Source organism: Triturus cristatus, chromosome 1_1, assembly GCF_964204655.1.
Source record: "Triturus cristatus chromosome 1_1, aTriCri1.1, whole genome shotgun sequence".
NCBI lineage: Eukaryota > Metazoa > Chordata > Amphibia > Caudata > Salamandridae > Triturus > Triturus cristatus.
This window is the reverse complement of record NC_140579.1, coordinates 1,258,036,772-1,258,053,799: the sequence shown is the minus strand read 5'-3', so window position 1 is coordinate 1,258,053,799 and position 17,028 is coordinate 1,258,036,772. Positions and strand designations below refer to the sequence as shown.

The 17,028-nt window shown below is 42.9% G+C and overlaps 1 protein-coding gene across 1 annotated transcript in view; it reads right to left on the bottom strand.

The window, feature by feature from the left end:
• The window catches only part of TSPAN2 (tetraspanin 2), an 878,201-nt gene that overhangs the window by 208,531 nt on the left and 652,642 nt on the right, over positions 1–17,028 (bottom strand). The window contains 1 exon segment of the mRNA XM_085652149.1: positions 9,717–9,791. Coding sequence (XP_085508275.1) covers positions 9,717–9,791 — 75 coding nt within the window.

The following is a 17,028-nucleotide window of genomic DNA, read 5'->3' as shown; positions in this document are numbered from 1 at the left end:
CGTTACACTCGTTTTTTCATGCACTTAACTTTAGAATACCAACGGGGTACATTTGGCCTTTGTTACGTTCTCTTCAAATATGCGCACATCTAGGAAGGGAGTTAGTATTGCATTTATATCGTCACAACGTGGTCCATCGATTTGAGCTCAAAACTTCTATTTTACCATCGGAATATTGTGATCGTAATTGACCTTGAGCCCTGATTTGATTAGAAAACTACAGTTTGCATTTCTCACTAAAAATGTGTACTTACAATTACTTAAGAGTGACTCTTCACAGGGCTTCATTATTTCTGTAGTTTACTATTTATCATCAGACGTCACTTAAAGTTGACGGGATACATTGATATATATCTTTTGGCATGCATTTCCACCTGGGGAACTATAATAATAGTTTTGTTCCAAGATGGCGCCTAGAATACTTCCACCACCGCTTGGGTTGCTTCTGCAGACGGGCGCGACTCACGGGCTGTTCAACTTGAACGGTAATTCGCCCAAAATAACGGACACCACACATGTAACTCAATAGCAGAAAAGGCCACTTTATTGGACGAGGTACTCATATTTACTTCAGGCAACTTAATTTCCCATAACCATTTCACACTTTGGGCCAAAACCATTTTATTATCACTATGCCTAACAAGCTGTATATTTTCCAAGCAAATCCAATGTTTACTTTTGCATTTCCATATTTTGTTTTCAATCCTTATTCTTCCTTTTTCTTTAACGACTTACCAATAACGAGGGTTGGGTAAAATCCGCTCCAAATTTACCCTCCCCCATCTTGCCTACACCACTATACGTGCCTGAGGGAGTACCTGTCCAACTGTGGCGATACCCACTTCCCCAAACCCAACCCGCATGCCTCTCAAAGCGCTGCGCCACTCCCTGCTCGCGCCCCCTGACCTCCCTATATAACCTACGCCTCGCGCTGCGCGCTACGCCTACGCCGCCTACCTCGGGCTGTGCCCGTACCATCTGGGCGAATGACCCCGGGGGAGACGCGCTCCGCTCTGCTCCCCCCGAGGCCCCCAGTGGGCTGACACTCGTACTCGAGGACGCGAAGAGGAAGTTTTATGTGACCACGCTACTTACAATTAAGGTAAGGGACTGTTTGAACCGTTTATTATCACGGAGGTTTTGAGGAGTGGACTTGCTTTTGACCATTCCTAACCATATAACTATTGATGCCCGATAACTCACAATTTGGAGAGCGATTTGAATCTAAGGGGTTAGATTCCTTTACCGCCATATTATGCAGTTCTTAACTTATTTAGCATCGTTTTTAACCTCATAATGGCCATGCTTGAATTTTAAGGTGAATCGTAGTTCACCCGTTTGTTATATGTGGCATCAGAATAGCAATCACTAGGAATTTCTCCTCCCTTCACCTACAGGCTACAGACCATCACTCTGGATCTGTTTCCTTGTGGGACTCATCGCTACTTTTTGTTTACCCGCAATCCGTGTGGGTTGGAATTATCACCACACTTACAGTAAGTGTGACTCCATACTCTTAAGTACATATTCTATCCTTTGATAGTGTATTTTAGTCAACTAATTTAAATTCCTTGTTTGCTCCCTGTTTCTCTTTAGTAATTGTGCAATACAGAATTCAGGAGGTCAGTAATTTGGCACAAGGGTTTTTGTTTTAGATATAGACTTGCCTTTTACGGTTGCTTCACATTTAGTTGCACATTTGGGTGAGGGCATAGACTTTAGCTTGGTGTACTCTGATGGCATGTTAATATATAGAGGATGACATGCACTACGCCTTCTTTTTACGTTTGCCTATTGGTAGCACTTTACTGGTTTTGTAGGTCTTTGATCTAAACCTTTACTCACCTTTCTTTTACTGTTGGCCTGTATCCTGCTTTTTTCTTTCTTGCTTTGTAAATCCTATAATTGATCCATTGTATTGGGATGTATTTGGGCTTTATTAATACTACTGTTCATGCAACATGATTGGTGATTATACACTTTGTATTTTGTTTAGCCTTGAAAATGTCGCGGGGCAAATCCCCTTGTTGGCGACGAAACACGTGTTGGCTTGGCCTGTTAACCTGTATATAAAGACTGAGGACAAAAGGATCACCCCAAAAAATGGAAGAATAAAAGAACAAAAAATGAAAAATGTGTCAAACACTTGTGACAATGTTTTGACTTACTTAAGCTACAGCTGTCATACCTTTATACTTATTGTGTGCTAGGTTTCTGTTGTTTTGTGACATCAGTTAATCTTTGTGAAGATTTAATGGCTGCTAAGCTTGGAGCTCCTAGATTTGAAAACAAACCGAATGAAGACCGAAAAGGGAACTGTAGTTGAGATGGAAGATCGCAATCTTCTTGCTACAACAGGGTATGTAGTATTAATGGGAATGTTTAGGGGTAGTGACCTATGAGGTTCACAGGCATCTAAAATTACCCTATGCTAGTGAAACACAAAGATAACTACAGTGACCGGTACCTTAGCAGAAAGAGAACACCATTCTCAAAATTCTAGCAGATTTAAAACCCTCAAACCCCTTCAACGACCTGCTACTCCCCCAACTTATTCGATTAAATCAAACTGTCTAGATTCCCACTTTGTTTCAAGATTTAAATGCCTCTCTACTTCAAGGCACTCTCTGATTACCTAAAGTCTGGGCATGTCTCCCCTATCCAAAAAAAAAAAAACAATTGCAGATTACACTGACCTAAACAACTTCTGCACTATCTCCAACATTCCAACTCTGGCGAAGCTCCTTGAAAAATGTGTACATGTCCAACTCTGTAACCACATTGAACAATTCCATCTTCTTGACCAATTCCATTCCGGCTTCTGTGTGTAAGAATCGGTTCTTACACACATAGTGGATGATGCCCTAAAAATGATGGATCAGAATGAATCATACCTTCTAATCCTCCTTTACCTATCTTCGGCTTTCAATACAGTTAAGTATGACTCCCTACTAGACCTACTGAAACATAGGATGGGACTTTCAGGGTCCGTCCTGAACTGGTTCACCTCGTTTCTCTTAAACAAAACACAAAAAGTCAAGGTTAATCAGTCTTTGTCCAAGACCGTCCCGGTCACATTAGGAGTCCAACAGGGTACCTCCCTCCTCTCACCCACTCTCTTTACCTTGCTCATGGAGCCTCTTATGGAAATTCAGAGTTCATCCAACATCCACTATAACATGTATGCCAATTATACCTGAAAGTCTCCTCCCCTGAAGACATCAGATCCCTCAACTTAACTCTAAAGAAAAACCACATTGTCTGACATGCAACCACCTCAAACTAAACACCCTCAAATCTGAATTCCTCCTAATCACCCCATGCGAACAGTCATCCATCATTAACTAATGGATGAAGCAACTAACAACCTACAACTGCCTGCCACAAGTATTTGATTCGGTAAGATCACTGGGAATAACTCTCGACAAGAACCTTAACATGCAGAAGCACATTAGTGGTGCCACCAGAGAAGCAAACCTTCAAATGAACATTCTAAGAAAATTAAAACCCTTCCTCCTCCTCAATGACTTCAAGTCTGCCACCCAAGCCCTAGTTATTCCCAGGTTGCCCTATGGAAGTGCAGCCCTCGGCGGTTTGCCTAGAGCCAAAAAGGTTTCTTTAAGGGCTTCCTTTAACTCTGCTGCAAGGCTCATCACAGGATCCTATATTAACAACCACATCACCGCTGAAAATTGTATGCATAACCCACAAAGCCCTACACTTTAATACCCCTAGTTACCTCGCTCAGAAGCTTGAACTTTGCAGAGGCTCCAGATCCTCTAGAAGCTCCAGCAGTTTACTGCTGAAACCACAGAGATTCTTTTAAAAGAAAACCTGTAATTTAGCCTTCTCTGGCAACGCCCCAAAGAATTTTGAACTCCCTTGCCCTTGAAATCAGACCTAATCCCTCAACTGCATCTTTAAAGAAAGAAGTTAAGCTACTATTTATGAACAAATGTCTGCCCTAGATCCTAGGAACTCCTCTCTCTGAGCATAACAGGACTCCACTACACACATGACTACTGCTTGCTTGTTATGCTATTGCTATTGATCTATCTGACTTAACGTTGAGGTGATCCATCCCTCATCAGAGGAGGTGCCATGTCCTGTACTGTTCTCGAATATGACATTATTGGTTCTATATATCTCTGCTCTTTGAACATTTGTAAAGTGCTCTGATATCCAAGAGGGTTATGTTCTAATTATAATAACCATTTCAAATAAATAAATAAATAAAAAGGTCAGTGACTCAAAGTTACCGTGTGTGCACTTCACTGGCACTACATAGACGTTCTGGCCAAAAGTTGATCTGCACACATAATGCAACAACTTTTGAGCACACAAGGCTCGCAATTGACCATAAAATCAATTGCTCTGGCCAGTTGGCATGTCATTTGGGTGCTCGACCACTGCATTCAGCCTGGTTAAGAGATCAATAAATGCTTGAAAAAATAGGAAAGATTGGTGAAGTGCTGGGTATGTGGCGGACAGCAGAAATTTGCAAAAATGTTATGATGCCGAAGTTAGTTCTTCAGTTGCCCAACTCTGTCTCGTGGCAGAGAATAATGTGGGCGTAGGCACTTGTTAGCATTGCAGGACTCCTTGGAACCCCTGGAAGGTTTCCTTTCTACCCAGGGCTAATTAAGCAGCAGCCTAGCAAAGAGGTATAGTTTCAGCAGTGTAAAGGAATAGTGCTTTCCAGAAGGAAGTGGGTAGCGCACTGGTGCCACTTCCTGGCATACATTTTCAACAAAAGAGCCCACACTGATCTTCAGTCCAAAATATGTTCAATGGGCTGCATGGCAGCTCAAATGTATATTCCCAAAGCTAGGCATTTGGACAGATGCCCAATGCTAACCATTGCACAGTGCATCTTTACAAGTTTGAAAATACTGCCAGTCAGGTTGGACCAGCCTTTCCGTCCTGAGAAAGGAGTGTGGACGGCATACACCTCTCTTCGGTGCAGGGTCTCCTCTTGTGGGAAGTGGTCTGCATTCCTTCCAGTCTGGCTGAAACAACGGCCAATCATAGAGAAGAACTGGGGCCGGGGTAATCCTCTGCAGGCAGCCCACCCTCAATCGTGCAACCCTAGCAACCAGGGCAATCATATTATTCCTGTAGTCTTGCATTGCAGTACTGCACCCAATAAATATTGACACCGCAGTGCGGTATCACCCCTCCATTACAAGTGCTAGGCCGTCGAATGAAAGATAACGTCTCACAGGGGTGTGGAATTTAGTAAAATATCTACTTGTCCATGGGACAGGTAGCTTCATAAATCTACATGTCCTGTACAAAATCCACTTGTCCCTTTGGTGCCTTGATGTGCACCGTCAAATAATGGCAGCACTCATTATAGAAGAGCTCGGATAATAGCCTCTCTGGTTATGTCAGGCTCATAGTATAGAAGGATTTGAAAACTAGTGATTTCCATCTTTTCTGCAGACCTACACATTTATCCTTTCATTCACCCACTGATATCTAACATTTCACCTTTACATTAGCTTCCATTCATTCTTTAATCAGCCTTTCACCATTCTGCTTGTCAATCCATCCTTCCGCCCATCCATATCCAAATCTACCCTTCTTCCTCTCATCCATCAATTTACCCTTTCACTCATCCATCCTTCCACTCATCCATCAATTTACCCTTTCACTCATCCATCTTTTCGCTTACTGATCCATCCACCCTGCAACCCATTTATCTTTTCACCCTTTCCTTCATCAACACATCCATCGTCAATCCAACATCCCTCTCACTCATCAACCCTTTCACTCACATCCATCCTTTCACTCACTCATCCTTACACGTTAATTATGGGCTTTTGTCTGCCGAGCTCCAGACAGAAGAGGCTCATCAAGAGCTCCACCCCGCTGTAGCTGCTAAAGCGAGTGGTTCACAACACCCCTGGCCAAACCTATCCTTCCAGCTCCAAATCTATCATTCAAACTCTTCCATCCCTCCTTCCACTCATCCATCCATCCTTTTGCTCATCCATTCATACACTTTCACCCCCTCCATCCACCTTTTCACTCCTATCCATCCACTCTTTCATTCATCCCTCCATCCAGCCATCCTTGTGCTCTCCCATCTTTCACTTCTCGATCCCACTCAAATCCATCCACCCTTTCACTCATCCCACCATTCATCCTTTTGCTCTTCTGTCTTTCACCCCATCATCCTCCTTTTCACTCAAATCCATCCACCCTTTCGCTCATCCCTCCATTCATCCATCCTTTTGCTCTTCCGTCTTTCACTCAAATCCATCCACCCTTTCACTCAAATCCATCCACCCTTTCACTCAAATCCATCCACCCTTTCACTCAAATCCATTCATTCACCCTTTCAGTCATCCTTCCACCCATCAATCGTCACATCCTTCCACCCATCAATCGTCACATCCTTCCACCCACCAATCTTCACATCCTTCCACCCACCAATCTTCACATCCTTCCACCCACCAATCTTCACATCCGTCCACCCAGCCATCCATCCATCCATCCATCCATCCATCCATCCATCCTTCCACCCAGTCATCCATCCTTGCACCCAGCCATCCATCCTGCCACCCAGCCATCCATCCTGCCACCCAGCCATCCATCCTTCCAGCCATCCATCCTTCCAGCCATCCATCCTTCCAGCCATCCATCCTTCCACCCAGCCATCCATCCTTCCAGCCATCCATCCTTCCAGCCATCCATCCATCCTTCCAGCCATCCATCCTTCCACCCAGCCATCCATCCTTCCACCCAGCCATCCTTCCACCCAGCCATCCATCCTTCCACCCAGCCATCCATCCTTCCACCCATCCTTCCACCCATCCACCCATCCACCCATCCACCCATCCATCCAGCCATCCATCCTTCCACCCAGCCATCCATCCTTCCACCCAGCCACCCATCCATCCTTCCACCCATCCTTCCACCCAGCCATCCATCCATCCACCCAGCCATCCATCCATCCTTCCACCCAGCCAGCCATCCATCCATCCATCCTTCCTTTCACCCAGCCATCCACCCATCCATCCTTCCACCCACCCATCCTTCCACCCAGCCATCCACCCACCCACCCACCCATTCCATCAGCCATTCACTCACTCACTCTCTCTCATTCATTAATCCACCCTTTCATTCAACCATCCATCCTTTCACTCATCCATCCACTTTCACCCCATCCATTCACCCTTTCACTCATCCATCCACACACATCGATCCACTTTCACCACATCCATCCATTCACCCTTGCACTCATCCATCCATCCTTTCACTCATCCAGCCTTATATCCATCCATGTATATATCCATCAACCCTTTCAAGTAAATAATGAACCTTTGTCTGGAACTGCAGAAAGAAGAGGCCCATCAAGAACTCCACAGCTGCTGTTGGCTACAGTGGCGTGTTCAGATGCCCCTGGTGCAAGCACAAAGTGAGAGGAGAGGCCCAGTGCAAGGAGAGAAATTAGGGTGCGCCTGAGGATTGCATGAATTCCCCATGGGTAAACTAATGAGCTTTAATGTAAGCCCTGGATGAGGTAAGATATGAGCGGCCAAGGGGAGCGGGGTTAGCAAGTACAGGCACTGGGTGAAACATAAGGTGCACAGGAAAGGCAAAGTGCAAAGGAGGGTTGTGCAGGGGCTGCAAGAGAAGAGAAAGCATGGGCTTCACTGTAGGCCCCCCGGAGGTGAGGGCAGGAGGGATCTTGAGGCCGAAGGGTGAAGCACAGAATAAAAGGCTGGGGGTCACAAGGTTAAAGTCAGAGCATGAGCCAAGAGGCCCAGCCTCTTACATTCCAGTGATGTGAGTGTTCTGGAGCTGCATCTTATGCGCGAAGAAAAGGAAAGGGCCAGAGGAGGGCCTGGAAGCCTCGGGGAGAAAGCAAAATGACTCTTACCTGACAGTGCTGTGGATGTTTTATATGGAATTGCAACTTTGAGCTCAGCCAATCATGTTGTTGTTCTGCTCTGGTGAAATTAAAGTGCAGGCCCCAGCTTTTTAATTGACCCTTTCACTGCCAATGAACTGCTCAGAGCTCCTTATTAACTGGCTGTGACCAGGAGGGTTAAACTGCTGTGTATCAGATTACCGTAAGCCTGTCTACTTGTCCTTTGGACAAGTTAGAAATTAAAACCTCTTGCCCTTGTAAGAAATCTAGATGTCTCGGGCGTCGGGAGATAGGAATTCCCCACCCCTGCGTCACAGCACCTCATGTTTTATTGGAAAAAAACGTTTCTATCGTTCTAGGGGTCAAAAACTCAAAATTTGACCTACTTTCCGCGTATATGTTGCACTATTACAATTACTAGGTTTAACCTGGTAAAATATATGCCATGGGAAAAGTGCTGGTTTTTAGGTCTCGCCTAGGCAGCGCATGCGCTGTCTCATTGAGACATGCAGTATACACTATAGAGTGGAAGCTCTGCCTACTCTCCGCCCATAATTTCCATTGGCTTGTGTCTTAAATACTGCCTTCCGATTGGTTGTAGGCTTGTTAGTCCCTCCTTATGATGGACATGTCTTCTATTTGTGTCCTTCCACAGCTACCGTCCCCTTTACGGCTACTGGCCCCTTTACTGCAAGACTACCTTCTTCCCGTGCCTCCCCCCTCCCATGCCTTCTCGTGCCCCTCCCCCTATTGCCAATGCTTGTTTTATTTGTCTCTCCCCACCCCATCTGAGATCTCCGTTTATTTATTTATGATTAATAGAGCCCTGGCAAACTGCAGACAGAAGAGGCCCATAAAAACTCCAACACTGTAGCTACTAATGCAAGGGTTTCACAATGCCTGTCTTCATGTAGTGGTGGAAATCAATATCAGGGTTGGACAAGATCTCAACTAATAGCTAGACTTACTCGCCAATAAGTAAATGGGGAGGGAGGTTAGCTTCAGAAACCCCAAATAAATAGCTGTTGGGTGTCCCATGAAGATTCTAGTTTTCAAGCATTTTGTTGTGTTGGACAGTCTTTTGACGGACAGTTGAGTAGCATGCTTCTATGCCTCTTCTGGCATAACAGTATACTGATGCCAAGGAAGTCTGCTTACTATTTATAACAATATATATCTAAAAAAGAAAACAGTTTTTGTGGTCGATAGTTTTGAATGCACCAGACAGGTCCTGCAGTATTAGCATGTAATCTTTGCCCTACAAACAAACATTTGCAATGCAACAGGTCTCGCATTTACGCGAGTTTGAGCTATTGGCATTGTAAATGACAATGCCTTTTATTTATGTTTTGGTTTTTGAAACCTAAATAAAAAGCATTCTCAAGCACAAACAAAACCAGTCGTGTTGCAGTAATGTGCAATAATGTGGTGCATCGCTAAATACTTATAAGGTCCCAACGGCGAGACCGATTGCATTACAAATGCTTGTTTGCACTGCGTGCAGTCTCAGTTTGGACGTAAATGCCAGGATTCCTGACCCGACTGGACTGATAGTTACAGCTGCAAATCGTATTCCCGGAGTATTTGTGAACTGCTTACGTTTTTGTTCCCCGACGCAAATACAAACCACAGGACCCAAAGAGAACACACCAAGGCTGTTTAAATAAAGCTAGTGCTTCCGACATACTCCTTTTCATGCATTACTCAGTACTGTGCAGCCGCCCCGAGGGGAAGGGGGCAGTCATTTGCTAGTTATTAAGGAGACAGTATAATGCTTCAGACAGATCTGGTTGCTTGTGTTATGTGATTTGAGATGAATTAGTACAATCCTTACCGTGCTTTTGCCAAGAAACACAAATACGCCGGCAGTCATTTCTGCAGTAAATATTACCAGAAGACAGGCAAAGAACTGAAAGAGGAAACAATAATTTTACTTATTACATGAAAAGCAGACATGATGCACTGTAGACACGAGCTTTACCAGCAATGATATGATCTAATTTAAAGGGCATCTGGACAGTCTCTATTGTGCTGTAGCTGCCTTTAACATTTGTAGAACAAGATACATCATGTTACTTTACAAGCTACGGCTCGGTAGCAAAAATGTTATGATTTAAGTATTCAAAATTATTGAAGGGTTGAGTGTCTACCCTGTAGAACTGTTCAAATATGCTACATTTAACATTGTTTTATAAATGGATCCGAGAATGTGAACGGGAGACCCGGAATGGCAGATCTCTGGAAAGGTATTTGACTTCTAACTGCATTACAAAGCATTCACCTAATTTCATAACCAATACCCCCATCTACTGTACTGTGTATGTGTTTCTACCCGACTGATCAGCCGAAGTACAGACTGATATACAAATGGACCGCTAGGCAATGGCTAGCTGCAGCGAAGGAGCACTGCTCAAGGCCCTTCTGCAGTAGATTGTGGCGCTACACTTGTAGTAAACACAATGTTGCTTGTTACATGTGTATCAGACTCCTGATTTTTCCTACCTTCTGGCTTATCTGCCAGTTGGGTCCATGGATATCTTGAGGAAAGCAACAACCACAATTCATGTCAGGGTGAACCACAAAAGTCACTAAATGTACCTGTGCTTAAGCTTGACACAAAAGCGGTCAGGCTTAACTTTGAGTACTGCCTTACACAGTGCCTCTAACAGGAATAAATTGACAACACAACACAATAAAAAACTCACACCAATCTAGAAAAAAATAGAAAACATTTTAACAAATAAAATGATACCAGAATGACAAAAATCCAATCAATAGAAGTGGAGATATGCAATTCTGAAATTTTACGTAAAAGTGGCACCAAAAAGCATAAAGTGCCAAGTGCTGATTACTAGTCAAACCGGATCGGGAAAAAATCACAAGTTTAAGTGGATCGCAATATAGCACCGGCCGGGTGAAGGACTGAGTTCGTCTCACTGGTAAATCACCTGGTTGTACTTGGACTGAGACGTGGGGTGCTGCATCACACTGCGTCGAGTTGTGTCAGTTCTGATGGGGCTGCATAGAGGTGTCGTGCTGTGTCGGTTCCTATGAAGCCACCAATCAAGATCTGCAAGATGATGTGTTACGAAGTCCTGTATTGAGATGAGTCAAGATGGGTTGAGCTGCATCGGTTCTGAGGGAGCTCATGGTTGGGCCAGAAGGAGGGCACTTTAATGCCAGCCAAGGGCCTAGAACCTGGGGGGCACCTTTTGGGGATCAGGACTCACTCCAGCAGCAGGGCACAGGCAGGTCCAGTTGAGTATATGCAGCTGGGCAGATGCAGGGCAGGTCACTGGAGCTTATGTCCCTGTAGCTCAGTCGGCTAGCCCTTGGTGTCACTCTGGTGGTTTTGGGTTCAAGGGACAGGTCCACTTTTCTTTACTAAGGCAGCAGGGCAGCCCTTCCAGCAGCAGGGCATCAGAGCAGTCCTTCTTCTCAATATTCCACAGGTACAGAAGTGATCAGAAGAGTTGGTCTGAGGGGTCTGAGGGGCCAAAATTTGTACCCGGTGTCTGCTTTGAAGTGAGAGTAGCTTCTAGAATCCCCCTGACCCCCTCTGCTTCAGGAATTTTCTTATTTACCCTGTCCTGGCTCTTAGGGGTCTTGGGTGACAATAAATTAGTGTGAAGTCAATTGTGAGTGTGTTGAGGCAGCCCCTTTGAAATGCAAGTGTGGTAGATGACAGCTCTGCCCCTCCAGCTTGACAAGATGGCTCATCCTGACAACATCTCGTCCCCCTTTGTATTACTGTCTGGGAGGAATACACAAAGGCCAACTGCCTACTACACCTAGTCATGTGACCCAGGATATATGCTACAGCCACCACATGGTTAGGAAAAGAAAATGCCAACTTTGCAAAAGTGGCATTTTCAGAATTATGAAATTAAAATCCGACTTTACCATTAAAGAGGAATTTAAATAATAATTCATTTGAGACCAACCTTGGCATTCCCACCTGCTCCCAATCAAAAGTTACCAACTATTAAATGTAATAAGGTAACCCAATGTTATTTTATAGGAGAGGTATGTTTTGCAGTAGTGAAAGTAATTTTGGAGTTTTTTTACTATCAGGACATGTAAACTTTAAAAGTACATGTTCTACTTTTTAATTACAGTGCACCCTGCCCTATGGGCTGTTCGGAGCCTACCTTAGTGGTGACATATGAATTAAAATGATAAGTTGAGGCCTGGCAAAAGACTTATTTTGCTAGGTCTGAATGGCTGTTTAAAACTGCACAAAGGCTGCAATGGCAGACCTGAGGCATGTTTAGAAAGGATACTTAAATAGGCGGCACAATGAGTGCTTCAAGCTCATTAGTAGCATTTAATTTACAGCCCCTGTGTACATGTAGTATCACTTTACTAGAGACTTATAAGTAAATTAAATGTGACAACTGGGTGTAAGCTAATGTTACCATGTTTAGAGAAGTGAGAACACGTACTATAGCAGTGGTAAAGAGAACAGAGTCCCAAGGCCAACAAAAAAGAACTCCGCAAAACAGGAGGGAAGGCAAAAAGTCTGGAGGAACACCACTCCTAAGATGTCAAGTCTAACAATGTCCATGAATTTCTGTTTCCCTTTTTTTCCTGCTTCCTTCTCATGCTGATCAGTATTGGCTATTCAATTTTTCTGTGCTCCTCCACTCTTTAGAGCAACTTTGAGGAATGGTGATACACTTCCTGGGTTGTAAAGTCATGAGCATCTGCCAATGTGACAGTCACAATTTGAAACAGATATCAAATCGAGATTTGCAATCTTGTGATTGCGAATCATTGGGAATTGCTACTTCAAACTGTGCTGCAGTCATACTATTGCGATTCTGGATCTGTCACTACTTCTGATTTGGACTTCAATGTGTGTGTACATTGGCTCTAAATTGTTACGCTAAGGAGAAATCAGGCTACCTCTATTTGAGGACTTTTAATAACAAGATAAGGCCTAGTTAGGTGTATAAAAATAGCCTACAAATGCCACAACTTTCATGTTTGTAATTGGTCTGCAATCACCCTAAAGTGATATGGCCAACTTGTAATATGTGAGAAATTAATATTAACACCACAAATGCAGGTTTGGTGTCCTATCCTGAAGTCAGGAGGATCCCAGAGTAGCAAGGAGCAGCAGTGACTGTGAACAGCACTTACATTTTGGCACAGTATAAGGGCGCGTTGAGTAGGCCTCACTTCAGAGCACAAGTCACAAATATAGCACAAGAGTCTTAGACAGATGGTCATCCGTCTTAGTTGCAATCCCATAGTCACAGGCAACAGTCTGAACAATAAAGAAAACACTGAAGTCGAACACTTTTAAGACTAATGACTCACAGAGTAGACTACCAGGAACTTGGGAGGATCATGCTTCTCGTTGGCACTGAAGGTTCACATTAAGGGGTAATGAATGATTGGAGGTGGCCAATTCATCGTAATTGAAAAGGCACAACAGAAAACCGCCTCGGTGATGATGTAAATCACAAGTCCACCTTTAACATTCACCTTTTAAGATCCATGGTCCCGTTAAACTGAGAATAGGCAGGCATCTTGACTTTTAATAGATTTCTAGGCATACAGTCAGTGCCCAAACGCACTAAAGTTGATTTCTGGGGAGGATCCATGCTATGCATTCGCTGGAGAGCAGAACAGAAAGATCTGAGAATGACCCTGTGTAAGGCAGCCAGGTGGAGACCAAGCAAGAGCAGTAAGAAGGACTGATGTAGAAATTGTGAAGCAGCAATTAATAGTTTATATCACCTGTACCACAAAGCTTGCAAATTAGAAGGAAACTGCAATCTTCCTTAATAGTTTTGCCGAAGGTTTGTCTACAGCAACCCCTCATTGAATAAATCAGACAAGACTTGTGAAGTGATCTGTGGTGTTGTGCCAAACAGGTTTGGGCAATTCAAAGGATGATTTGTAAGATTCCAAAGACAATTTCAATGTTTATATACTGACTGTTATGAGAGACTGGATCTCCAATGAGTGCCTTCATTATATCTGCATAATTCAGTCAAAGGTAGTTTTGGATACATCTTTGACGCCTAGGAATGGAAAGCTGCAAGCTTGTGCTTTTATATTTCACTATGCGGTTATCGAGAGTTCACAGCAAAGACGCAATGCCAGTGAGTAAACTATGGAAAGGCATCATTCAAATATAAACAGTATAGAAAATAGTGACATGTTCAAAAGGTGAATCATAGCAATCTGTAAGATTAACCACATTAAATAAAATCTCACGTTATTTTCTAATATAATCGTTCTAAGTTAAGGACAAAAGAAGAGTCAGTGTTCACAATGTTGTGTTTTTTTTACATGCTTGTTAGCCTCATTCCCTGCAGGATTTGTGGAGTTGTTTTTTTCACTCTTAGGTTTGTTTCCCTCTAATCCCATTCCTAATTCTATTTCAGATTCTCCTGGGGAGATGTGGTTGTGTTCAACTCCCGTGATGCCTTTGAAATCAGAACATGAGAGTTGAGTGATCCACACAGTTCTTTTTGCAATCAAATGGAATGGATCTGAAATCTTTAAACTAGTGAATAATGCAATTCTTTTTCCATATCTCAAGAATAAGATCGAAATGTCCTTTTGAGCCTCAGAGGGAGTCATTTTAAAAGGAAAGAAGTCAGCCCCCTCCCCCCCCCCAAAAAACTAGTACTGCTACGACCAGGTGCAATCTATTTAATAATTTTGAAATTCATAAACCTGCTCACCAGTGTGCATGGAAAACTGGGCTAGGCACAAGTTTCCAGGCACACTACTAGGAATTCCATATGGCATTTTCCTTAGTGTCCAATATGTAAATCTACACAGTTTAAGCGTTGGAAATATTGAGACCTATGTACAAATACATATTTTTCCTTTCTTTCTGTTGTCGACGGAGAACATTTTTTAACATGGAGAAAGCCCTTCCTCTCCATCTCCTCCAAGTTTGAAGATAATATGTTCCTCTCTCTAACCTAGAAAGGGCATTAGTCCATCTGTTGGAGTAAATCTAAGACTATTTCCAGTGTGAGAAGGGCCAGTGTGAAGTTTGTGGAAGCCCACAAAAATACATGTTTGGACTACACCTTTTTCAGCCCACTTCCTGCTGCTTGTACGCGCATTACTATAGCCTTATAGCTGCTTGGGCTACACTGGTTGTTATGGGTGTTAAACGCCCTGAACGCGAATAAGAGGCCCAAGTCACAGGCGAGGACCTAAACAAAGAGAAAGGGCCTTTAACAACTGGTATAGCCCAAGGCAAAAAGGCTATTAGAACATTCCACTCACTAAGGATAGAATGTTCTAAATTACAAAGGAAGAAATATGAAGACAAACATTGGAATGTCGGAGCTCCAGGCTTACACCAGCCATTTTAAGCCAGGAGCTACTCCAATGTCTTCAATGGAGCTTTCAACATTCCAATGTTCTAATACGGAATATTTTTCTGCAGTCGTAAAACATACTTTTAAAGGCTAAAAATCCTCTGTTAGAATTTCCGAGATTATTTATCCATAGGATGATTCACAACTGCCCACCAGTAGCAAGTTTAATATTCTTTATACTCTGAGTAGTTCCATAGTAAAAGTACTATATATCACATGATGTCCCATTAGCACCTAATCAGAAAAGCTTCAAATCAACAACTGGTAAAGAGAATGAGAATTCATTCTTTTAGAACCTACACAAATCCTGAGGGGTATTCAAAATAATTAGCTCTTTTTACCTGCATACACTTGCACTTTTTTCTTGCCCTAGAGAATTTTCAGATCATCTGTGAGAGCTATCTTTCACAAAAACAATTTGACAGTTGTTGTATGTTCTACTCAACTAGCACATATAGAAAATAACATTATTTGCCCATATGTCACTTTTAAAAACAAATTGACTGAATTGTGTTCAGGAACAGGAGGACACATAGCATGGCAATTGAGGATGCGTAGGAGAATGCAGTCTGGTCAGAGTCAGGGTCACAAGACATTAAGTAAAACCTCCCTACCCTGGATTTTACAGGCAAACGCCTTGCTATCCAGGTAGTTATTTCCTTTAGGTTAGATTATGGAAATGGTCTCTTTCTTGGTCCTTCTCACTGCTTACTAAACAGATCTAAATTTATCTCCTGCTAGGTGGACCGTTAGACTGGACAGCTTTAGGGTGTTTTTTACCCTAACTTTTTGCCTGCTTGCCTGAAATTTTGCTGTATTCTCATTGTTGGCCTTAGGACTCAGAGCACTTTACCAGTGCTAACCAGTGCTAAAATGCATGTGCTTCTGCCCTAAACATGGTTTGATTGGCTTATCCACAACCGGCATATTTAATTCATCTGTAAATACCTAGTAGAGTGCACTACATGTGCCCAGGGCCTGTAAATTAAATGCTGCTATTTGGCTCACAGCACTGATTGTTCCACCAACATAAGTAGCACTTTAAAACATGCCTCAGGCCTGCCACTGCCTAGCCTGTTTGCGGAATGCACACTGGCATGTTGAAATTCATTTAAAACCCTTTTCCAAGCCTTAAACTCCCCTTTTCTTACATATAAGTCACCCCTAAGATAGGCCCTAGGTAGCCCACAGGGCAGAGTGCTGTGTAAATAAAAGGTAGGACATGTACTTTTAGGTTTTGCATGTCCTGGTAATGAAAAACACCCAAATTCGTTTTTCACTACAGTAACGCCTATCCCTCTCATAGGTTAACATTAGGAATTCTTTATTACACTTATAAGCTGCAATTCCTGATGGAGAAGGAGTCGTTCTTTCGTGTTTTATATTCTTGAATTGGTCAAGATAAATCCTCTTTGTTGGCAAAGTTGAATTTATCATTACTATTTTAAAAATGGCACATTTAGAAAGATCAACAAACAACAATGGATTTGGCTCTAATCAGTAAGGCTGAGCCCATAGAACAGAAAAACAATCCAAATGCCAATACTGATTGTACTTTGTCAAAATTATTCTACCACGGCGTATGATCATTTATCACTAACAGCCGGATCCATTGAATAGTTTTTATTTTTAATACTTGTTCTTTTTCAATATTCTTTTTTGAAAAATTATCTTTACATAATTATATACAAAACATTACAACAACACGACCATACTTCATGATGAAACCCGAAAAACACAAATTCGACAATTAGGACTAATCTCCTCAATCACATTCACACCGCTTCA